Source organism: Podarcis vaucheri, assembly GCF_965113315.1.
Source record: "Podarcis vaucheri genome assembly, chromosome: 2".
Classification (NCBI taxonomy): domain Eukaryota; kingdom Metazoa; phylum Chordata; class Lepidosauria; order Squamata; family Lacertidae; genus Podarcis; species Podarcis vaucheri.
The window spans coordinates 52,797,779-52,822,765 of NC_138760.1; the positions used below are offsets into that span (position 1 = coordinate 52,797,779).

A 24,987-nucleotide genomic window follows, 5' to 3' on the forward strand; every position below is an offset into this window, starting at 1 on the left:
TTTTGTTTGGCTATGGAATAATCTGCCATTGTTCAATATGGTAGATAACAATGAAGGTAAACACTAAGACTGAAATAATGGCTTGCAGGCCCACTGAACTAATTTTTGTTGTTGTCAGGTGTAGCCTCCTTTTGCGGAGCAAATTTGTATTTGCATCAATTTCATTCTTTCAGTCTTCCTTAAATTTACTGTAGTCCACAGACTGCTTAATTGTGTACTAACAATATGAAACTTACTGGGTGGACAGAGAAAATGTATATTTAGCTGCATTGATGCCAGAGAAGTTAGTCCACCAACAATAAACCTTAAAAACCTGTCTCATTAATCCATAGCTGGACAGAAGGCTTCTCAGATTTCATGAACACTAGCATACTGGAAACAGCAATGCCTAGTGGTACCGCGGGTTAAGAACTTAATTCATTCTGGAGGTCTGTTCATAACCTGAAACTGTTCTTAACCCGAAGCACCACTTTAGCTAATGGGGCCTCCCGCTGCCGCCGCACTGCCACCACGCAATTTCTGTTCTCATCCTGAAGCAAAGTTCTTAACCCGAGGTAATATTTCTGGGTTAGCGGAGTCTGTAACCTGAAGCGTCTGTAACCTGAAGCCTATGTAACCCGAGGTACCACTGTATACATTGTCAGTGACAGTGCGTAATCATGCATTCTGCATGGCAATGAAGTTGGCAAGAAGTCCCACTTCTCCGTCTCCACTGCATCCAGCAGAGCTTTTCTGTATTGTCCAGGGTCTGCTAACATCTACTCCAGACAAAAACATGTTAGACTCTTCAGAAGCCCATTGTGGCTTGTTTGCCAAGACACTTTGAGGATAATGTTGTCCTGCTCCATAGCAATCCTAATGTCACACCTATATTCATTGTATTCTCTCTCTCTCTCTCTCTCTCTCTCTCTCTCTCTCTCTCTGTGTGTGTTCATGTGTGTTTGTGTGTTCATGTTCATGTGTTCATTCTGTTCCTCTACGGTACAAGCAGAAATGCCCTCCCCACCCCTCTTTCCTCCTTCGTGTTTTTATAGTTTTGTATGTTAATAGAAAACAAAACATGAACCCCATTTGAACTGCCTATTAAAGATGTTATTTTAATACGGTTTACCTCTTAATGAGTGGATGAATGAGAGTAGGCTTGCCCATTGTGTCAGACCCAGGAGTAGCTCATTGCTGAGCAAGAATTTGAACACAATTCTTCTAAGATGCAAACTTAATCTGCTGGACTACAGTATGCATCTCAGTACGCATCTCATTCTCTCTGTAAGATCTTCCAGACCATGGGTCAGTTGCTGGCAGATATAACTGCAAAAATAGCCTCAATTGTACTGCTCATTATTTGTCAATAATTTGTACTATTGGTATCTACTCCTTCACCCTGGAAGAATTTTAAGAAGGACTTCATAATTTCATATTGTCATAATTATCAATTAATATAGACTACTTCACATCAGGAAATACATTTGTTACTTGACCAGTCAAATAACAGTTGTATATTTAATGGGGCTAAGTATATCTATTCAGAAGATCCATTATTTAGCTATATCTGTAACAAAGAAGCTAGACCTGTACTATTTGCAAAACAACAACCCTCTTACTAATGAAAATTCTGCGGTATTCTAAATAATTGTAATCTGTTGTTGGTTTTTGTTTATAACTAACATTGCTCTAAGCAGCATACAAATTAAATGTAAAAAAACTAAACAAGTTTCTGTCATTGTTTTACATTGTAGCTTAGATTTGCAAGCTAATACTCTGAGATAGATGTTTTTGACAAAACAGCAATCTACAGGGCTGTAATTCTGTGTACATCAGTTATTTATACACATTTTTATGTAAATTAACAGGAGGCTAAATCATGGTTTAGCATTACTTCTGAATGTGGACATTGTTGTCTTCAGTCTAACAGAACTGTTGTAGGGATAGAAAGTATTTATTTCTTTGGTGGATTAATTTTTTAGTACCGTATTTTTTGCTCTATAAGACGCAGAGGACCACAAGACGCACCTAGTTTTTGGAGGAGGAAAACAAGAAAAAAAAATATTCTGAATCTCAGAAGCCAGAACAGCAACAGGGATCGCTGTGCAGTGAAAGCAGAAATCCCTCTTGCTGTTCTGGCTTCTGGGATAGCTGTGCAGCCTGCATTCGCTCCATCAGACGCACACACATTTCCCCTTACTTTTTAGGAGGGAAAAAGAGAGTCTTATAGAGCAAAAAATACGGTAGATGTCTAGCCTGCAAACCTATGCACACACATACTAGGATGTATATGCCACTAGATTGGGGGCAGGTCTTGTTTCTAAGAGAACATGCATATAGTTGGGCTGTTACCTTAGCTTTGCATTCTAGTTTTCCATATTCCATATTCTTCAAGTTTTCCATTATCCTGATTTTGTCAGAGTGTTCAGGAGAAACATTTTTCTTCATTGGAAGCGATCTCTGTTGGGCCTTTAAAAATGTGTACTGACCCAATTTTTTGTTTCTCCAGAGGAGGAGATAGGTTCCAGCTGGAAGCACTCCAATGTCTTCTCTAAAGTCAGAAAGCATGCTTCTTGTTCGGAAACTCTCTCTGGAGCCTAGAAATATGTAAACAAAAGAAACATTTTGTTGCATTGGAGAAGAATTTGGGGGCCCTTTTCTCTGTTGTTTACTATTTTAGAACTGTGAGTAAATAGAAAGTATGTAGAGAATCATCTACTGTTCACTACTAGCTGGTTCACACATGCGTGTTAATCATTCAGTGACTGTAGTATTAAATCATTATTTCTGTGCATCCTTTATTGCTGATCAGGCACCACAGATGCAGTTTTTGTTTTGCCTAAAACAGAGCTTTTCAGTAGCTCACATATCCCTTCTAGGTAATTAGAAATAAAATTATGTTTAAAACATGTGTGAGGCAGCCCTTACTGACTTCATTTGCCACAACCTGCCAGCCAGAAAATGAAACCCTTATGTTTATTAGAAAAGTACCTTTACTGCTCACCGCCCCCCCCCCCCGCTGAATTGTGTTCTTCAGGATCAGCGCAACTCAGTTGAAGCCTTATATGGTGTGTTCTCTCACTAAGGTATTTGGGGAAGGTCCACGACTCGTTGATGGAGCATTGGCTCTGCAGTTAGTCCCAGGTTTAATCCTCAGCAACTCCAGATAGGGCTGGAAAAGTCTCCTGCCTGAAAGTACCGTATTTTTCACCCCATAGGGCGCACTGGCCCATAGGGCGCACGTAGTTTTTTTGGGGGGAAATAAAGGGGAAAAAATTATTTCCCCCCCCCCACCGCCAGCCTCCAAACCAGGTCGGGGAATAGCGGGATGGCGGCGCTCCGCCTCCACGCTGTCCCCCGAGCTTGTGGGGCTGGCAGTGGGGAGAAGCGCGCTTCTCCCCACCGCCAGCCTCCAAACCAGGTAGCTTCCTGAAGCCTGGAGAGCAAGAGGGGTCCGTGCGCACCGACGCCTCTCGCTCTCCAGGCTTCAGCGAAAGCCTGCATTTGCCCCATAGGATGCACACACATTTTCCCTTCATTTTTGGAGGGGGAAAAGTGCGTCCTATAGGGCGAAAAATACGGTACTCTTGCAGCCCACTTAGCATTAAAAGTTGGACTGCCCTGGAATAGGCAGCCCTTTTAATGGGAGGTTTTTAATGCTTGGTGTTTTATGTTTTTAGGTATGCTGTAAGCCGCCCGGAGTGGCTGGGGAAACCACTGGGTTTGGCTGGGTATTATTATTATTATTATTATTATTATTATTATTATTATTATTATTAACCAGTCATTGGGAGTCTGCTAGTCTCTTGCTAGTTTGCCAGTAATTTCCATATTATATGAGTGATGTTCCACTTCATTGGTTTAATAATTTGGTCAAAGTTTGTGGAACAAATATGGATCAGAACTGGACATGGAAAAGCCTAAATCCTTCTCACCTCTCTAACAGTAATTCAGAAATATTTGTATGTCAGCTAAAAAGAGAAAATAACTTGTTTTGCTACATTATTGCTAATAATGTCAGTGCAACCTATGATTATAGAAGACACCAGTGATCCATGATGAAACTGGTTAAGATAAACTTTTTGCAAAGAAATGATAAGGGTTTTTATTTAAACTGAAAAGTACAATGGCTAGCCTTTTCTGTATTATTAATGGCACTGCAAGCTTTAATCAGTTTAGACGGCAATCCATTAAAGATTTAGTTGATTAATTGGTTTTCAGCTACTTAATTGGAGAGCATGCTGTTTGTTTTTGGTTCTATTTTTGTTGTGATTACTACTGAAGTGGCAGATTAAAGATGGTGTGAGTTGTGTAAACGAAAGCATCCTTCCTTCAGTATATAACAAAAGACTATAGAGGTTTTGGTTGTGCAGATTTATTTATTGAAATGTGATGATGATGATGATGATGATGATGATGATGATGAAGATGATTTATTTGTACCCCACCCATCTGGGCAGCTTCCAACAAAGATTAAAAATACATTAAAATGTCAGACAGTAAAGGTTGAATAAATTTAAATTCCATTTCATGGTAGTTGATTGATAGACACAATCCTTAGCAATTTTCAAGTTCTGTCAAATAGTAAAGTTATGTTTTTTGTTTGACCAGTTTTTTTCTTTGGTGCAAACTTTTGTATTCAATAAGCTATTCTTCAGGTGTGGTAGTTAACAGAAAATTAAAATAAACTACTTACCCATCTTTGCTGAAAGTTGCTTCTTCTCACAGTTGAATACAAGAATTCTAGATGTGATGCAAGGTGTTAGTGTGTATATCTGTGTATATGACCTGTGTCCAACAAAAAAGGAATGGATGGATTTAGTAGGCCGCTTATGTGCATGTGCGGGTGTACCAAACTTTTGAATCTTAAAATATTTATAGAGATAAGCATGGAGATATGCAAGGTAAATCTGGCAAAATGTTCACAGGAAAGCCATTGTTAGTCAAACTTGAATAAAGCATACAAAACAAAAGATTTTTTAACATGTGTACAGATGTAGAAAAGGGGAAGGAAGCATTTCAGAGATGTTTTGTTTCCTGTTACAAGAGAGCTTACAGATAAATGTGAATGTGTTGGAGAATTTAGGGGATTTCTAAGGATATGAATTTGCATGCGATATGCAAATAAAGCTCAAAGAATTCTGTAGTTTTTTGTTTGTTTTGTGCTTACAAATGAATACATACTGTGATTAAAGTAATCATGACTGATGGTGTGGAAAGAGCCACACCTTAAAAATTCTTTTTCAAGATTATGTTTCTTATTTCAATAAAAATTAGAATTAGGATAGGTTTGGTGATGGGAAATCGTTCTTGACAAATCTCATTTAATTTCATATTGATAACTTTTAAGTAAAACCTCTTTTGATACACATGATCACCAAATGCATTAAAAAAAAAAAAGTATAGAAAGGTTTTCGTTTTGTAAACCGGCAGCTCTATATTGGTGTAGTAGGCAAAGGGTACCAATAAATCAGCAACATGTCCATCCCTTTGAAGATCAAATGCATTTTGCTTGCATTCATTCATTTCAGCATCAGCAATGACAAGCTTCCTGTTTCTCCTGTATTGACAAAAATTGTTAGCTGTAGCTTTTGCTGTGGTAGGGGCAGGTTTGTTTGCACCTCCTTATGACATCCCACCACCTGCTAATCATGGGTGATCTAGTTGAGATTCCTACATTGCAGGGGATTGTACTAGATGACTCTTCCGGGCCCTTCCATCTCTACAATTCTGTGACACTGACATGGCTCCCTAGGGAAGTTGGTAAGGTAGTCCTTTCATTTGGACCTGTAACATTTCAAGACTTAGACTGAAGGCAAGTGGGAGGTCCTTCCAACAAACTGAGCAATGTGAAAAGTGGCACAGAGGCTGCAGACGGGAAGAGGAATCGGCAAAAGTAAGCTGTCCCCTTGAACCAACAGAGTCCCTCTGGGGAATCAAAAGCCCTTCTGCAGATGGAAGGAGCCCTTCTCTTTGTGGATGAAGAAGTTTCGCTTCTACCGATGGTTTGTGCAATGTGCTCAGAGAATGTACAAAATTCAGCCATAGACACATGGAATTCTAGAGTTGCAAGGGACTATGAGAGTCATCTAGTCCAACCCTCTGCAATACATGAATTTTTTTGCCCAACGTGGGGCTCAAACCCATGACCCTGAGATTAAGAGTCCCATGTTCTGCCAACTAAGCTATGCATATATGTGCAAATGCTCCAAGGCCTGCCGGAGACATGTGTACAATTCCATCTTCATAGACAAATGATGTGCACATTCTCCTTAAGGCATGCTGAATGCGTTAGCATGGCTCGTTGTTATGCACATCTTAATCAAGTAGCCTGGAGTAATGCGCCTCAGGCACAGGGGCTAATGCAGCCCTCCAGACCTCTTTATCTAGTGCTTCAGACTCTCCCCAGGAAATACGCCCCAACAGGCCTGTTCTCATTCTCCTCATGTATTTTTACCTGGCTGGAATATGTCATTGAACTGGGATAATGTATCCTGCTTGCCTGGGTGGAGGTACTGGGAGGGGAGGGAAGTGGCTTTAGAAGAGCCCCATGAATGAGGCAAGGACTTTCACTTGTGCACCAAGGCTTCCTCCCTTCCACTCTGTTCCCCATGGAATTGGACCACAGTTCCCACTTCTCTCAACTCCAAAATAGACCCTGTCTTAATTGTATTCCTTTGCTAGATTTCAAAGAGTTGTGGGGGAAACCATTATTTTCAGATATCATATTTTATTGCCTTCCATAATCTAGCTCCCTCCATACCCAAGTCAAACTGTTGCTTCCCTTGATAGTAAGAGAAGCCATATAATAATCTGTTTTCCTTGCTGTTTCTTCAGCCATCCACCAGCCACAGACTTAAACCTGACATGCTTCCTTCTACCCAGCAGTAACTGATTTGCTTCTTGGATATGCCAACATCTACTAAAGCACTTGTTAGCACAGACAGCATGCCTATTTTCCCTCTACCTGTGTTTCTCTTTAGTTATTTCTCCAATAAAATACTGTATGACAAAAGAAAGAGGGCAAAAGGGTTCATTTTAAAGTGGCGTTTTAAAATATTAAAAAGCTACCAGCTTAATTATTCATTTCCTTCAGGCTTAAACAAGAGAACAAGGAGGCTTCTCTCCACTGCCTAGGGTTAATTCACATGCATGCTTGCCATAAATCAAATTGCACAAGTTGGCCCAGAGTGGCAGAGCCCTGCTCTACCTCTAGGCTCTGAGATTAGTGCTATTTAAACAGGCATTTCTGGAAGCTGGGACAATCTTGGAGGACAATCTTCAATAAGAATGAATACTGTGTCTAGTTCTTGGCACCACAGTTTAAGAAGGATCGACAAGTTCTTCCTGACATTTATTGTAGTTGGAATCTCCTTTCTTGTAACATGAAGCCATTGGTTTGGGTCCTACCCTCTAGAGATTCTTGGGTAGAATTCATAGGCTTTAAATGTGCGTTGGATGTGCTTTAAATGTCCCATGTGGCTCTAAAACTTTGATACTTGGTCATAAACTCTCTGAGAGAACTCAAAGGCATCTTAGGTCCTCATTATGAATCAGCAGGATTTGTGACAGGAATATAAGGTGCCACTGTGGAGCTATTAAAGCAGTTTGTAATTGCTGTTATCTAGTAGAATTCTAGCAGTCCTTGAACTTTCAGTGAAATCTATAGGATTTAAAAGTAACTTGGCTGGATTTTTTCATAAATATTCTTGGTCATAAATGTTGTTGGGTGCTCCTTCCTCTCCTAGTTTAATTGCAGAACTAAGCCAAAAAGTGGAGGCTTGACAATTATACAATTAGTTTAGTTTTCAGAAAAGTGAATTACAGTAGTCTGAGTCTTTACAGATTGAAAAATCTCACATGTACATGAATAATTGAAGAAAGGTGATTTGATTGAGATACCCAATGTTTAGGCTTGTACTTTGCTGTGGTCTAAAACTTTAAGAACATACATTTAGTTTGTCAATTACAATTCTGGGTGTAATACCATACACAGGAATGAAAAAAGTCACATGACACAGTTAATATTCCTCATCTCCTTGTCCTGAATTGCACAGTGTTAATAATTCACACACCATAAATCAAACATAACTTGCTCCTACATGCCTACATATTTTTGAAATAAGACTCCCCCACAGGCAAGCTTGTTCAGTTGTGGGGGCAGAATTTGTTTATAGGAGTTCTCTACGTTCTCTTTCTGAACGAGTACTTCCTGAGCCAGAGCTAGGTCTAGGAACCTTTTTCTAGGAAGAATATTGAAATCAACTTTCTGTCTTGAGTAAGTGGGGAAAGTGAATGAATTTGTAGGTGTGTTGCTAAAAATTAAACCTTTGATGCACCACTCTTCCCTTAATACATTTTAATGAAAGTCTGCCCTACTTTTGGGACAATTTGGTGTGATCTAAATACTGACATGCTTTCCATTTCAGGTATACTAAACCACTAACCTTTGCTGACTGCATAAGTGATGAATTACCCTTGGGATGGGAAGAAGCATATGACCCCCAGGTTGGAGTCTATTATATCGACCACAACACCCGTAAGTGTTAAATGATTCTGTATGTAATAATAATTCACACATATTATATCCATCTAATAAAATCCATCTGGGCGTCTCATGTTGAGATACACCCGCACCTTGAATTTGCTTGATATCCCTAACTCTACCATACACTGATCTCCTGCTTCCAAATGCCTGGCTGGTCTGATTCTTATTTAGCTAAAGCATGTAACTTTTTGTTGACAAATCAAAGCATATATATATATTAATAAAAACAGAATTGCTATGCTTGTTCATATTCTGTCCTTGTACATTCCTGATGCACCTTGTGATTGATACAAGGAACATGAATCCTCTCTTGCAGGTATATGGCAGAGGGTTTTTCATTATTACTAATGAGAATTAGATAAGAAACTACTTTCAAGTATTACATATTATAAACATCCCACCTGATCCATTTCTTTCATTGTTTCATTTTTCCTTTTGATTTGGAATTCTGAGGATACACGTGTTTCTTGAATACAGGCATAATTTTAGTGACACCCCCCCAAAAAAAAAATTCAATTTTTTTCTCAGAGTTTGCCGATATATTTAAACATATTGTGTGTGTCAGAATACACATAGGTTAAGTTGTTATTGGCTTGCATATAGAGTTGTTCCTTCTGTTCATAGAGAGGTCTTTGATCCTGTGGCACCTGGTGCTGGTGGGGGCAGGAGGTGCTCCCCTCCAGAGCACATTGGGGAGGGGCTAACTAAAGGGGGTGGCAAGGGATCAAGCCAGAGCATCCCATGAATTGAACTCTGCTCACAGGATCTTTGGATTGAAGACATTCTCTTTATTCATACAATTTCTTATTTATTTATGACATTTGTATGGTTACCTCATAACATAAATTGCTATAGAGAAACTTTTCTTGTTGTAAACCTACTGCTTGGGTGTTAGTGCTTAGTGCAGTAGTGTTGAGCAAGGTGTAAATGATTTAAGACTGTCTGTTAATGAAATGTAAACTCATCATACATAGTGCACGGTAGAGTCAGTGAATGTTACCTGGGAGCTGAACTAGACAGAAAGCCCTATTAGTTCTAATACTGATTAGAAGTACGGTATCTACTTTGGAAAGTTGTTTGCTATGTATGTGGGCGCCTCTTAAGATATCATAATCAAATTTTGCATGATGGTTCCTGAGATCAGAGATTAGGGTTTTGTCTATGTTTCGATACAGTTGGGCACCATTTTGAATCAAGATGGTGGACTGAACCTTTTAAAAGTGCATTGATTTTAACCACAGATTTATAAACTGCAATGACATTTTTTTGCTTGTTAGAATTCCCAAGCAGCACTGGATCCAAATGCATATAACAATACCTTGTTACCATGGGCATAAAGTAGGGCGGGGAAGTGCTGCCAGGGTGATTGCCCCCTGGTGCATTTTTCTGGGGGGCACACCGCCCTCCCCAGAGCCAATGTGGTGTAGTGGTTAAGAGTGGTAGACTCGTAATCTGGGGAACCGGGTTCGTGTCTCTGCTCCTCCACATGCAGCTGCTGGGTGACCTTGGGCCAGTCACACTTCTCTGAAGTCTCTCAGCCTCACTCACCTCAAAGAGTGTTTGTTGTGGGGGAGGAAGGGAAAGGAGAATGTTAGCCGCTTTGAGACTCCTTCGGGCAGTGATAAAGCGGGATATCAAATCCAAACTCCAGGGTATCAAATCCACAAGCCTGCCGTGCACCGCTTTGCAAGTTTGGGATCTGATCAAAGCAGTTTGGGGCTGGAGTCACTCTGTTGGCAGTGAGGGATGGACTGGTATATGGTGGGCTCCATTTGCCCTCCATTACCTGCCTCTTCTGGTGTACGTGCGTGCACCCTGGGTGTGATGAAAACATGCTATGCCGCTATGTTTGTTACTACCAATAACATGCATGCATGTACTTACTGGTATCATTATTTTATTTATATCTTGTCCCAGGATGCAAAGATAAATGCAAAGATAAACCAATAATATAAATAAAACAGAAATAAATTATAGAATCAGAGGGTCTAAATGGAGGCTTCAATAGACACTATCCTTGTCTGATGAATCCATGTTTTGGTTTATTATTTGTAACATCCCAGCTCTCCCCACTGGTCCTTGTGAAAAGTTTGTGCACACCCTCCTGAGTGGCTTCTGCAGCATCAGATGCTTTATTGATTAACTATCCCACTACTTTCAATTTCCTTTGATGGTCTCCACATAAAAGCTTTTGACTGTTTCAGCTGATTGGACAGCCATCCTTTACATAAATGGGCCAACATGAAAACTCATATTGCACCTGTCTAGGGGTTGAAAAAATGCTCTGTTTCATTCTGGAGTACATCTCAACAGGTGCCTTGTCATTGCTCAGTTAGATACCTGCTGCAGTAGAGTGGCTTAGATTCTGAACTATGAACCATAAATCCCTGGTTCAAGTCTTGTTTCAGCTGTGAAAAGGTGGTCTTAGAAAAGCTACTTTTTGTTTAACCTCAGTTCTGTATCTGTAGTATATGGTGTTTGAAGCACTGTATACTGGTCGAAAGCTCAGTTCGTTAGCTATCTACTCAAGTCCCACTGAGTTCAGTAGATGTTAAGTCTCAGTTAATGGACGATTACAGTCAAAACCACTGTGAAAATGCTAGCTGCTGCTAGTTAAATATAAATCTGTAAGGCTTAGACAGAAAAATTAAACAATTGGAAAACCAGAATCAGATTTCAATTGAAAGGGGGGGAAAGTTCGTCTTGCCCCCACCCCAAAATGTATCTGTAATCCATTTTGCTGCTAAGATCTACTTTATGCCATGTTATGGAAGTGATAAATTGAAATTTTATTACTGATACATTGAAAATTTTAAAGTTTTAAATTTAGTTAAGTAAACATAATACATGCATATAATAAATAGGAAGCCTGGTTTTAAAAATGTTTTTCTGGCACAGATTCCTTTCATTCTATTAGACAGACCTTTCACTGGCAGAAAATTGTGGTTAATATGGTGCTATCTAAAGCAAAGATAATAAAATGGAACTAAGAATCTAGAATATTCGCCTCCTGACTACATTATTAATGAACGTTCTCACGAAGTATTTTTCCCAGGGCTTCATTTTGAGGATATGGGAAGAAGCAAAAATTACTATCTCTTGGCATTTCTCTCTGACGCAAGCAACTGGGTTGTTCTTCAGACTCAAAATATTCTGAGCTTTCTTAAATACTGCACATATTTGGCATTTTGGTTTAAAAGACTTGTGAGTGCCCCAGTGGGCCATTCTTCTATAGCTGCTGGACTGAATAAAAGCCAGTGCCTTGAGTACTTGCCGAAGATGATAATTTTTTTTTTTTTTAAGTTTAAGGAATACTATATAAGTCGTTGTTTTTTCGGATGGAACTGACAGCTCTTTTTTTTTGCTGCTGCTGCTGCTCCTCTTCCTCCCCTGCTCTTTATGGAGGGGTGTGCTCCCCCCATCCCCTCTTTCAGAAGAAAGGAAGGCTCAGTGGCTTCCTCTGGCTAAGAGAGAGCTTTGGAGAATGACTGTCTCCCATGAAAGGAAACTCCTCCTTCCTCCTTTATCCTCTGCAGCACCCACAGCAACGAGTAAACATTGGGCTGCCTGATATGTTTTTTCTGCTTATTGCCTGGTGTGGTATGGGCTAGCTGTATCCTCCATCCACTTCTTTGAAGTTTTGGGGTTAACATTTAGTGGTTTCAGGCTAAGAGCTACCACCCCCACCCCCACCCCACCAACTCCTATTTGGTTTTTTGGCTGCTTCTGCGGTCTTTACCGTGACTGTTTCCGTTACAGGGGTTGTCTCTTCAGTTGGGAGCATTTTATTTTTCTTTAAGGCAATATATACTCTCTGGTCTCTGGGAAGAGGGTGTTTTTTAAAAAAACTCTCTTTTCTCCTCACCAAACTACAATAATTACATTGTGGAATTTTCATTTGTTATTTTAGCAGGTAGTTATCAGCCTGAGTATTTGAGTTCTTTTTGAGTTTACACTTGCTGAGTTTGCGATTATTTTTTACACTTGCTTATTTTGAAATTAGTTTTTATACTGTATTTTGTTGCCCAGTTTTCTCTTAGCCTCAGTCCCTTCTTACTACACTTGGAAAATTTGACAGTGAATGGTGGAATCTTATGGCTTTTTCCTCCGCAACCCCCTCCAAAAAACATCAAGAAAGCTTTACTGATTGTCAGAGGTGCAGGAAAACAAGGAACAAAATTTCCCCATTGGAGCTATCCTGTTGCTCCTTCCTCACCCACCCCATCAAGGAAACGGGGATAGGGAAAAGAAAGGAACCACAGATTATCCCAATCCCATTACTCCTTCCTTCCCCCCATCAAGGAAGCTTTCCTGGTTGTCTGGGGTGGGAGAAAGGAAGAGGCACCACAATCATCCTGTTAGAGAAATCCCTTTGTTAGTTCCTTGCCCGCACCCCAATAAAGAAATCTTTCTGTCTTTCTGGGTGTGCAGGAAATGAGGAACAGCGGGATAGGTCCATTTTCTGTTTGTGAGCACTTGCTTTGTCCCAGGAAGGGGCTTTTTCCATATGTGTGTTCCACTTATTACACCATGTGTTTGCACTCACAAGTGTGGCACAGAAAAATAGATTTCTGCTGAGAAAGATGGAGAAATGCATTCCTTCGCTTTATGGGTGGTAAGCGCTTGTCTGGGAGAGGAAGTGGAGCAGCCACCTTGCAAATGCTCCTTGGACAACGACAGCATCCATGTTTGTGGAGAAAAATCAATAGTGTGTTTTCCATCATTTAGGACCAGCCAGTAGAGCATGAGACTCTTAATCTCAGGTGTCAGAGGGTTAATGCTGTCAAGCCGGCATAGATAAAACTCCGGGCTCACGGCCCGTTCCAATCTATTTGATTTATTGACAAAGTTCAAAAGTACATCTCCAGTGTGTCAATCAACGTCTGACCCCTTTGGCACAGTTGCCGCGTCTGATTTCTTTTTCCTTTTTTTACCCAGCATGCAAGTCTGCGGAAACCCCGCCCCTGACACTTCCTCTGTGTACAGAATGAATTGTTCCACGCTCATCCTCCTCCCTCCCTGCCTCTGACTCGCTGCCAGACGACAGGCTTCTAATGAAGCCTTATAGAGGCTTCAGCTCTCTATAAGTGCTGGTTTCTGTTCTTAAATCTTCTCCCGTTTGTCTCTCCCTGACATCAGGGTCATGCGTTTGAGTCCCCACATTGGACAAAAGAGTCCTGCATTGCAGGGAGTTAGACTAGATGACCCTCATGGTTCCTTCCAACTCTGTGGCACACACTCTGTGATTCCATAAGTACGTGCCTCGGTGTGGCAACCATTTTGTCAGTAAGAACTACCGTATTTTTCACTCCATAAGACACACTTTTTCCTCTTAAAATCTAAGGGGAAATGTCTGTGCGTCTTATGGAGCGAATGTGTGGTCCCTGGGGCTGGGGGGTGGGGAAACCAGGGCTCCCCCCGCCAGCCCCACAAGCTCTGGGAGCAGCGGGAAGGCTCTGCGCATCCTGGGCTTCCCCCTCCAGCCCCAACAAGCTCCTGAGCAGCTCTGGGGTAGCCGGTGAAGCCTCTGCAGCGCAGCGGGATGAAGGCTCCCTGCTGCCTTGAGGAGGCTTTGCGCCGCTAAGGCAGAAGCTAAAATAGCTAGAGAGAACGCTGCGTTGCGCCTCTGCAGGGCAGCGGGGAGCCTTCATCCCGCTACCCTGTGGAGGCTTCGCACGGCTATCCCTGGCTTTTTGCAAAAGCCAGGGATAGCTGCACTCCCTTTAAAGAGCGTGTGGCTCTTGCAGGAGGTGGGGGAAGGGACAGAGCGAGGGTCTCTCACTTCCCCCACCTTCTGCAAAAGCCCCCAAGAGTCACGCTCCCTTTAAAGAACCGTGCAGAGTGTTCTTTAATGTCAGTGATGGGCTGCCCTTCTGCCTCATGGGGGAAAAGCCCCCAAGAGCCACACACACACTCCACACGGCTCGTGAAAGGAAGTGCTGAGCGGAGCCTGGGATGCATACAGGCTCTGCTCAGCGCTCCCTTTAAATAATTTTTTTTCCTTGAATCCCCCCCCCCAAAGCCTTATGGAGCGAAAAATATGGTACTTGGTTCCTCATTCAGAAATTGAGACAAGTCAGCCAGGGATTCTTTGCTTCTGTCTTTCTCTTCAGTGTTCTCTTTTCTCATCCCCATCCCCTTCCCCAAATTTGTCCATAGCAAAACCATTAATGTTAGAAATGTGAGACAACCTGGGGTACAGATTGCCAGAAGTTTATACTTGATTATTTACCAAATAAGGTTGAGAAGCTCTGGAAGACGTCAAGTAAGAGGTCCTTGAAAAGGACTAGATTAGAAGCTACAAACTCAAGTTTAAGTGTGTAAAGCCGGAAGATGGGGATTGGGCTCATTTGTTGAAGTGTTGTTCACACCATTGCATTTCTGTGTTTAATAGCATTAACCTGCTGGCATGTACACAGTGTATTCCAGTCAAAATGAGTTGTGCCTGCTTATAGTCATCATACCAGCAGCCTCCAGATGCTGATAAAATTAAATGTTTTGGCTTGTGTCAGTGGCAGGTGACTTTCTGGATCATAGATCATTAAGCACTAAAGAAAACCTTCTGGTTTGCTTGGATCCTTTTAATGGCTGCGTTGCCACAACAGTCTTTACTAAATATTTAAAGGAACGCCTAAATTATGCAGATTAGATTCCTTTGGTATCCTGCAGCCCCTCCATATTAATTATTCATTATGTGGTAACTAGGCATCCTCACTCAAGCATGATTAGTTCAGACAGCCTGAAGCGTTTAACGCTGGCTGAAGAACTGAAACGCCTGTTCCTGGTTTCCAAACAAAAACCTGCACCAGAACAGAACAAAACACAAGACTTTTCTTTTTCTCAACACTTGATCAGTAACACAAATTCAAATTATTTGCAGTCTCTCATATATTGGTGGCATGGGGCACTTTGCTTACATGACACTCAGGAGCTTCTGTGAATCTCACATGGGGAATAACTAACATTACAAGCCAATTCAATTACTTACCACAGTCTTGGCTGCATTATGTAAAGGTTGTTCTTGTTTCCCTGCCTTTGTCTGTTTCCTGCCAAGTAAAAGCATGAGTAGGCCTAAAAAGAGTTGGCATATGCTGGGTGGTATTCAACTAAGTTTTACACAGGGCATACCCACCAACGTTTCTCCAATGAAAATAGGGATGTCCTGTTTAACAACAGCAACAATTTTATTATTTATACCCTGCCCATCCGACTAGGTTGCACCAGCCACTCTTGGCGGCTTCCAACATATATAAAAACACAATTAAACATTAAACACTAACAAACTTCCCTGTACAGGTCTTCCTTCATATGTCTTCTAAAGGTTGTAATTTACTTACCTCCTTGGCTTGGGGGTCTCATAACTCCATATCCTCCAACATTTCTCTGATGAAAATAGGATTTCCTAAGAAAAAGCGGGACATTGCAGGATCAAATTAGAAACCGAGAAAGCTTCTGTAAATTCAGGACTGTCCCTGGAAAATAGGGACACTTGGAGGGTCTGAGAGGGTAGATAGATCAAAACCTAGGAACGTGACTTTCAATGGGTCTATTCTGAGTGAAATTTAGTTGAATACCACCTTATGTATCTGTACTGAAGGAACAGGGAAATCCAAACTTCCTTTGTGTCATTTTAGTAAATCCTAAACTGAGGTTTGGGAATCACTAACATACTTCATATATGAGTGATGGGAGGGAAGGTCCCTGAAAAGCTTAGTATCATTAATCTGAAAAATCTTGAGAACAAATTGCATAGGGGGTGATCAGAGAAAGAAGCAAACAGTAAATTTAACTGGTCAAATGCAAGATGTGTTACGTACAGTGCACAATATCTGTCTTGGCTGTTTAGTTTCCCCACTGGTATATTCAAGATTGTTACCAGTTTCCATGGGAGTAACAATACTGTGTTAACAGAAACAAATCTGAAAGGAGGTGCTTCATTTATGCTAAACTGCCCTGGTCTCCTGACAGGGATAAACAAGCTTCTAGAGAGAGGGAAACAGACCTCTGTTTTTAAGGAAGGTATATGGTATATAAGCTACAAACATGAGTCTCGAAGCTACCAGCATGAGTCTGACCAAACTGCGGGAGGCAGTGGAAGACAGAAGTGCCTGGTGTGCTCTGGTCCATGGGGTCATGAAGAGTCGGACACGACTAAACGACTAAACAACAACAACATGGTATATAAACAATTGCATGCCTTTAGTGGGCAAGTTGGCTGTGTCAGAAATGAGAAATGGTGGAAACTTATGTTCTAAGCTAGATTTGGCTGTGTTTATTTGTTTTAAGTTATCTCTACCCTTTTTAGTAAAGATGTTCACTTGTTTCAAAGAAACTACCCAGATAGAGGATCCTCGAGTGCAATGGCGGCGGGAGCAGGAACACATGCTGAAGGACTACCTGGTACTGGCACAAGAAGCACTGACTGCTCAGAAGGAGATCTACCAGGTCAAGCAACAAAGGCTTGAACTAGCACAGCAAGAATACCAACAACTTCATGATGTCTGGGAGCACAAGCTGGGATCTCAGACTAGTTGTGAGTTCTTGGTTAGATTTTTGTTCTTTATCCTAGTTCTGCTAGTATGTCATGAAGCTTGGTACAGTGGTACCTCGGGTTACAAACACCTCGGGTTACAAACACTTCGGGTTACAGACTCCACTAACCCAGAAGTAGTACCTCAGTTTAAGAACTTTGCCCCACGATGAGAACAGAAATTGTGTGGCGGTAGCGGGAGGCCCCATTAGCTAAAGTGGTACCTCAGGTTAAGAACGGTTTCAGGTTAAGAACGGACCTCCGGAACAAATTAAGTTCGTAACCCAAGGTACCACTGTAATCTTGTCTTACAACCTCCTGTCCCTTACACCATAGGATCAGTCTGTTGAAAACAAACCTATCTCCTTTAAGCTATACACTAAAAACATTTCATGATCATTGGTGCCTGTAGCCTTTTAAATTTTTTGCATAGCTGAGCTATATTTTGGAATTTTCCGTCTTGCCTTTTGAAGGTTAAGATTTGGAACTGCCTGAAGATATGGGCTACAATCCACAATAACTATCCATGAGAAAAAGAACTTCATAAAAACCTGGAGGTTTTCCTTGCAGCAGCTCCCACTGCCAAGAATTGAGCTGCTGTTCTGTTTTTAAAAGTGACTTTTGAAAGTGCTGGATAGTGGAGACAAATTTCAAAAGAATCAGTTGTGCATTATTTCCCTTATTCAAGAGCAAATAACATTAGGTAATACGCATAAACTACCACACATAGTGTCTACATGCATGTAGACTCGCTACTCGTGTCACTGCTGTTCCACATAAATACTATATGACATTAATATATACAAATAACTTTGATTAGTAGAATCTGTCACAGTGACTTTTGTCAGTAGGAAAGGTTTTACTTTAAATGCTGAAATTCTAAAAACAGAAAACACCTTTAAAATGGAAAGTTAGGATTGGAAGAGCAAGCTGTTACTTCTCAAATCTTGTCGTTACATTTTGAGACAAGCTTTCAATTGAAATCACTGCAGATTCCCTTGTTTCCATTTTCTAATACTTTTTGTCCCTCTTTTTCCGGAAACTGCTAGATAGCCAACCCAAAATTTTGTGTTTATTTGCCATTTATTATTATTATTACTATTATTATTATTATTATTATTATTATTATTAACAACTCAAATGCTTACAAGGGAAATATTGTGATTTGTTCGTATACTTTTCTGTTCCTTCTTTGGTGTGCTTTTAATATTTGTTTTGTTTGTTTGTTTCCTTTTATTGTAGTAGTTTCCAGTTCCTCATCTAGCTCAAAATATGATCCAGAAATTCTTAAAGCGGAAATTGCTACCACAAAATCTAGGGTAAGAGGGGAAAGTGGTGCTTTTAATTCCTTGTAATATAACAACCTGAAATTTCCAATGCTCCAAAGCAAGGGTCCTCAAACTTTTTAAACAGAGGGCCAGTTCCCTGTCCCTCAGACACTGTTGGGGGCCCCAGTATAGTTTTTTAAAAATATGAACAAATTCCTATGCACACTGCACATATTTTATTTGTGGTGCACAAAAAACAGGAAAAAACAATACAATATTTAAAATGAAGAACGATTTTAATCAACACAAAGTATTTCAATGGGAAGTATGGGCTTGCTTTTGGGTAATGAGATGGTCAGTATCGCTAATGCTCGTCCCTACAACCCAGCCTACACATGAATCTCCCTCACTCCCATGGCCCAGTCTACATGCAGGCCTTCCATGCCCCCATCCCCACAACCCAGCCTATACATGCGTCTGCCTGTACACGCCCTAATCCCCAAAACCCAGCTTATACACTTCTCCCTAACCCCCTTCCCCACAACCCAGCCTATGCATGTGCTTCCCTAACTCAGAACAGCCTGCACCTGTGTCTCCTTTAGCCCCTTCCTCACGACCCAACTTGCCGCATGTCTCCCTAACCCCCATCCACATACCCCCAGCTTGCATGCCTGTTCTTCAACCCCAAATCCCCACGCGCCAGCCTGCCTGCGTCTCCCTACTCCCAGACCCCACAGCCTGCCTGCGTGTCGCCCATCCCCACGACTCACTGCGGCCTTTTGCAAAAGTAACTTCTCCTCATGCACTTTCTTGGGACAACCACGGCCCCTGACCTGCACCGACCTGAAGGGCAGTGGGAGACGAGGAGCACGCACCGGAGGGGTGGCGATTGGGAGAGCAAAGTTACCCAGAAGGATGCGGCTGGCGAGCGATCCTGCGCACACTTTGCCAACTAGGCCGCTGTGCAGCCCCTTCAGCAGCTGTGCCCGGCATTCCCACTCACCAGCAAGGTCCTGGGTCTCTGTCCGCCAGGCCCGCTCACCACAAGGTCCTAAGTCTCCCGCGTGGCTCCTGCTCGCCTTCCTTGGGCAAGCCACATGCCCCTCCAAGCAGGTTTCAGACCGGCTGGGAGAGAGGGAGGGACCTGGAGAGACAGGAAGGGGCAGCTCTTCCTCTGGGAGGAAGGGGAGGGGGAAGCGCGACGGATGGCGAGCCAAACCTGTAGCTGATGCCAGCGAGCTTCCCTCCAGCTTTCTGTCCTACAGCAACTCCGGGCATCTTACTCTCACAAGCCTGAGTGGGCCAGATTCCGGACCCTGGTGGGCCGGATGCAGCCCATGGGCTGTAGTTTGAGGACCCCTGCTCCAAATCATGGCTTAGTGAGAATGTGCTGGTGGTTATGCTACTTACTGTGCAGGGCTAAGCCATGGTTTGGTGATGTATGAACCAGGCTAATGCACAGTGTCCATTACAAAATAACAACAACAACAACATTTTTATTTTTATTGATTACATATATCACATACATGCATCCAAGAGAAGTGTCAGCAAAATAGAAACAAATTTGAACCAAATCAAAACAAGAAGTGAATGAAAGGAAGGTAAAGTGCAAATCAAAGACCTTTGCTTCATGGCCATAATCCTACAATTTAGTTTTTCTCAATTTATAATTGCATTTACAAAAACATTAATAACTGTTTTCTTCCAACCTTAAAAGATGGTAAAACCATAACAATTGATAGTAGAGAGATTGTTCCATATACGCTATTTATTAATTTAACGTTTTCCAAAGGTTTGCAGCACTTACTTGGTTTACCTCACTTGGTATTAAATCAAACTCATTTTCTGTGAAAGTCGAGAAATGTTTTAGGGGTTTTAAAGTAAAGTTCTGAATAAAGTGGTGGAAAATATTTGTTAAAGTAACAAAATACTTTGCTCTGTTCACATTTCAACAGGTTAATAAACTGAAGAGAGAAGTTGCCCATATGAGACAGGAACTACAGTATAAGGAAATTGGTTTCCAAACGTTGAAGAAGTAAGTTAATTATCTTCACCTGCTATCATTTTTAATTTATATCTAGTTGGGTAATGTAATGATTTGACTTAGTCTGATCCTGGGCTTGTGATTTTTGCTCTCTCCAGACTCCCCACGAGCTTGTAAGCAAGATTTTTCCTATAGTTTGCCGTTCATGGTTTAATTTGATACTTCCCCTTTTCTTCCTTTATGAAAACAGACATAAGTTAACTTCCCCAGGGAAGTTCCCCTGGAGCCTTCATTACACACCTTTAGGCTCCAGGCAAAAATGTTCCTTTTTAACCAGGCCTTTGGTTGATCTTATTGATATCCAACACCCTTTTAGAATGTGGCTTTTGGGGGGGGCGTTATTGGGTTATTGCTTTTGGATTGATTTTACATGTTGTGGTCTTGTTGTGAACCACCCTGAGACCTCCGGGTATAGGGCTGTGTATAAGTTGAATAAATAAATAATAAACATTAACTTATTCTTCAGCCAAGAGGCTTCCAGAGCAGTTTACAAATATCAGTAATAACACAGTTGCTGCCATTTCTGAAATCTTAAATTCAATTTTTTCATTAAGTTGGAGACAGATAATAAATCCCATTGGTGTGGATTTTGAGCGGGGTACAGCACCAGTAGCTAAAAAATCACTCTTTTGACCCCCACCCCCTGAAACAAGATTCATAAAGCAAAGTCCCTTGTCTTTAGAGCTAACTAGTCTTGTTTTTCCTGTTAATAACTGTTTCTCTTCTATTTTTTACATCATCTTGAAGAATTGATATGAAAATGGCTGATACCCAAGGTGGATATAAACTTGATGAGGCACAAGCTATCTTAAGTGAAATGAAAGCTATTAAGAAGGCCATCACTTCAGGAGAGAAAGAAAAACAAGATCTCATTATGGTATGAAATTGACTGGGTGAACTCCTCTGCTAGGCAGATCTCAAAGTACCATTACAGCGACTCTGTTTCCATAACTACAAAAACAGAAATGCTTGTATGCTACTGACACATCAACTTAAATTATCAGTACAAGATCATTGTTTAAAAATCAAGGCAATCTCTTTACACTAGACTTTCTATCTCTCATACCCCCACCTTTGTAACTATGATTTAATGCATGGGTAGGCAAACTAAGGCCTGGGGGCCAGATTTGGCCCAATCGCCTTCTAAATCCGGCCCGCGGACGGTTCAGGAATCAGTGTATTTTTACATGAGTAGAATGTGTGCTTTTATTTAAAATGCATCTCTGGGTTCTTTCTGAGGCATAGGAATTCGTTCATTATTATTATTTTTTGAAAATATAGTCCAGCCCCCCACAAGGTCTGAGGGACAGTGGACCCCTGATTTAATGTGACATGTAACTGGGCCTATGCCTTTTCACATTGTCCTAATTTGCACATAATCCTAATAATTGTTTATTAATATATGATTTATTAAACACTGAGTTAGCATTACATGTGAACCCAATTCAGTAGCTTACTTGTGCTTTATTAACTATATTCAAAATGTTGCTCATTCAACAAGATTTGTAGTTAGTCTATAAACCTTAGAGAACCTTAACTATTGCTTTGTGTTGTGTGTGAATCCAAACCTCCTCCTTAACCATTGTTAAGGAGCCATCATCACCCAAAAGCTAAAGAACCATGAGTGAAGAGCACCAAAATATTCAAACTGTTGTCAAGGCTCAGCAACTTTTGCTGGTGCTTTTAGCTACTCTGTGACATAATAAACCAGGTAGTCTTCCACCAGACACTTCAGTTCATTAATAGTTAATGTTAACCATGGTTTAGATAGAGTTATTGGTGAACCAGACCATCAGTTGATAAGGGACTGATATCCCCCTCACAGTGTCTATTCAGTCTTAAATTTCTCCTTCAAAGCACCAGGGCAGCAGTGAGGCAACAATAAGATGACTTTGATTTTTTCTTGTTCCAGAACCTTGCCAGGTTGACAGCTAATTTTGTGACAGACAGAGGATCACATTCAGACTTGTGGGCCAGCAATATATCCTTGGAAGACTCCAGTTTCCCATTGTCTAAGCAGTATCTCGATGCTGGTTCCCAAACTGATGTTTCTGGAAATGTATGTAAAATCTAAAATACTGTGCGAGCTTCCCTTAGTCTTGTATCCCATCTTAAGGTAAAGGTAAAGGGACCCCTGACCATTAGGTCCAGTCGTGACTGACTCTGGGGTTGCGGCGCTCTTCTCGCTTTATTGGCCGAGGGAGCCGGCATACAGCTTCCGGGTCATGTGGCTAGCAGGACTAAGCCGTTTCTGGCGAACCAGAGCAGCGCATGGAAACGCCATTTACCTTCCTGCCGGAGCGGTATCTATTTATCTACTTGCACTTTGACGTGCTTTCGAACTGCTAGGTGGGCAGGAGCTGGGACTGAGCAACGGGAGCTCACCCCATCATGGGGATTCGAACTGCTGACCTTCTGATCTGCAAGTCCTAGGCTCTGTGGTTTAACCCACAGCGCCACCCACGTCCCACCATCCCATCTTAGCTATTAAATAATGTTTTGTGGGGACCTAGTGTTTGAACCACTGCTTTGTAACATTTTATGGGAAAGATTTATAGCATATATGTTATTTCTTAATCTTTGGATGCATATGTTTAGCTTTGGCTTTGGCTCTGACTCATGTCAACATGTTTAATCTACAAAGGGGAAGATGTGTCAACACCCTTTAACTTTACTATTTGCTTCTTTAGTTTATTGTGAACACGAATAATCAATTAGCTGAGAAGGTGAGACTGCGCCTCCATTATGAAGATGCTAAGCGAAAGTAAGTGGACCTTCCCCTACTGCTATTGACAATAAGCACTTAAATCCATAGTGCAGACAAACAGCTGTTTTTTAAGAGGACAAGTATGTTTAAAGGGTGCACATTTAGAACATAACATGAGGATGATTTTTTTTCTTTACAGACAGACTTCTGTCAAATATTTCTTGGAGTACTTTTTCTTTTCATGTGGAACTAATGTGCTTTTGGATCAGAATAAGTGATGATTCTATAAACTTGTATTACAGTTGTTGCAAAGTTTTTATATAGTGTTTGGTTGTCAAAGACTGATCACTAGTTTTAAGTCTCAAAGTTGGCTTGTATTATTAAAATTAAACAAAGGTATAGAACCACAGAGCATAAAAAAACCCCAACCCAACAGGACATGCTTAACACTATTTTAAAACAAGGGACTTTGTGAGGGCATTTTCTGAGTCTTGTTTCCACAAAAAACGTACTCCTGATTCAGATACCATGTGCCTCTTCAATTAAATCCCAGTTACTTTAGTAATGAATAAGAAATTTATTTTAAGAGTATGAATTCAGGTTAAGACTCCTGAGATGTGCATCCATTTTTAAATTTTATTTATTTATTTATGAAATGTCATGTTACATCTGTAGTGGATTCAGATAAGGTTTGGTCCCACTGAAATGTTTGGTTAAGCTAAAGCACTGTTTGCTTTCCTTTTCTGATGATGTCAGATTCCCAGATTTCATTAATTAGAGTAAAAATGGTTGAGAACCAATATTGTTCAGCTGCAAGTCATTGGTCTAAATCTAGGAAATCAGACTCTGCCTATCGCTCTCTCTGAGCTTCAATTCCCAATCCTTTAAATTGTAGTAACAATGTAATAAGAATGAAAATAGCAAGGACTGGCATAATGCAAATGATAAAGAACCTTGCATATGAAAGTGTGCAGTGTGATTTTTATTTAAGCAAACTTAAGTAAAAGACTGAACTGTCTTTTCCTTCATTTGTTATAAGCTATAGGAGCAAAAATTGATTTGGTGCCTGACATCCTACAATCCCCATTGACAAAACTTCCTGGTAATGCTGATATGAGTGTTACAAGCTATTATTGATTAAGCTAAAATTCCCTATCAGTGAATCCTGAACAGGTGGAATCATGGCTTTCTTTCAAGTGAAAATTGCAAAGTGAAAATTAGAGGGAGAGAATGATGCCAGATTTATAAGATGGCTTGTTTACTTTCATAAGAAGAAGAAAAAGAGTTTGGATTTGATATCCTGCTTTATCTCTACCCGAAGGAGTCTCAAAGCAGCTAACATTCTCCTTTCCCTTCCTCCCCTACTGTGTAGGATTCATAGAATGCTGTTTTATTTTTGAAGGTGGAAAGCATTCCACCTTAAGAACAAATCTGACCTCTTACCATATCCATGCTGATAGTTGACAGAAGTTATCAAATTACAGTTGAGCAATCCTCTTAGAACACACTCTTTATAAATTCACAGTGGAATTCACAGATTAGGAACTAATGCCAATGCTAATTCATCAGTGGAGCACAATGTTGGGCTTAACCAGGCAGCTGAACATTAAAATGGCTGCAAAGAAGGCTTCAGTGCAGCTTGAATGGATTTCTATTAATTATAGAATTTAAATTAATTAAGCAGCAACTTCCCTGCTATGGGAACAAGCTTAATAATTTCTTCTTTAAAAAAATAAGTGTCCTGAAATAATGGGTTCTGTGCTTTGACATGCCATCTTATGTCACTAGATTAGGACACAATTTATATATGATTGGTGAGATCTGATAAATTGTGGTGTTTAGTACTGCTCTTGTTGAATATGCAAGGGAGCCCAACAGAAAGGTTTTTCTGAGATTGCTGGAAAATAT

The 24,987-nt window shown here is 40.9% G+C and overlaps 1 protein-coding gene across 2 annotated transcripts in view; it reads left to right on the top strand.

Moving 5' to 3' along the window:
* The window catches only part of WWC1 (WW and C2 domain containing 1), a 77,924-nt gene that overhangs the window by 24,198 nt on the left and 28,739 nt on the right, over nucleotides 1-24,987 (top strand). Inside the window, exons 2-8 of one of the 2 annotated variants that reach the window (XM_082213009.1) lie at nucleotides 8,412-8,521; nucleotides 16,860-17,063; nucleotides 18,303-18,379; nucleotides 20,284-20,363; nucleotides 21,120-21,249; nucleotides 22,285-22,431; nucleotides 23,063-23,136. In XM_082213009.1, the coding sequence (XP_082069135.1) occupies nucleotides 8,412-8,521; nucleotides 16,860-17,063; nucleotides 18,303-18,379; nucleotides 20,284-20,363; nucleotides 21,120-21,249; nucleotides 22,285-22,431; nucleotides 23,063-23,136 (822 nt within the window). The remainder of the gene's footprint in view (nucleotides 1-8,411; nucleotides 8,522-16,859; nucleotides 17,064-18,302; nucleotides 18,380-20,283; nucleotides 20,364-21,119; nucleotides 21,250-22,284; nucleotides 22,432-23,062; nucleotides 23,137-24,987) is intronic. The other variant, XM_082213010.1, reaches the window with a different exon arrangement.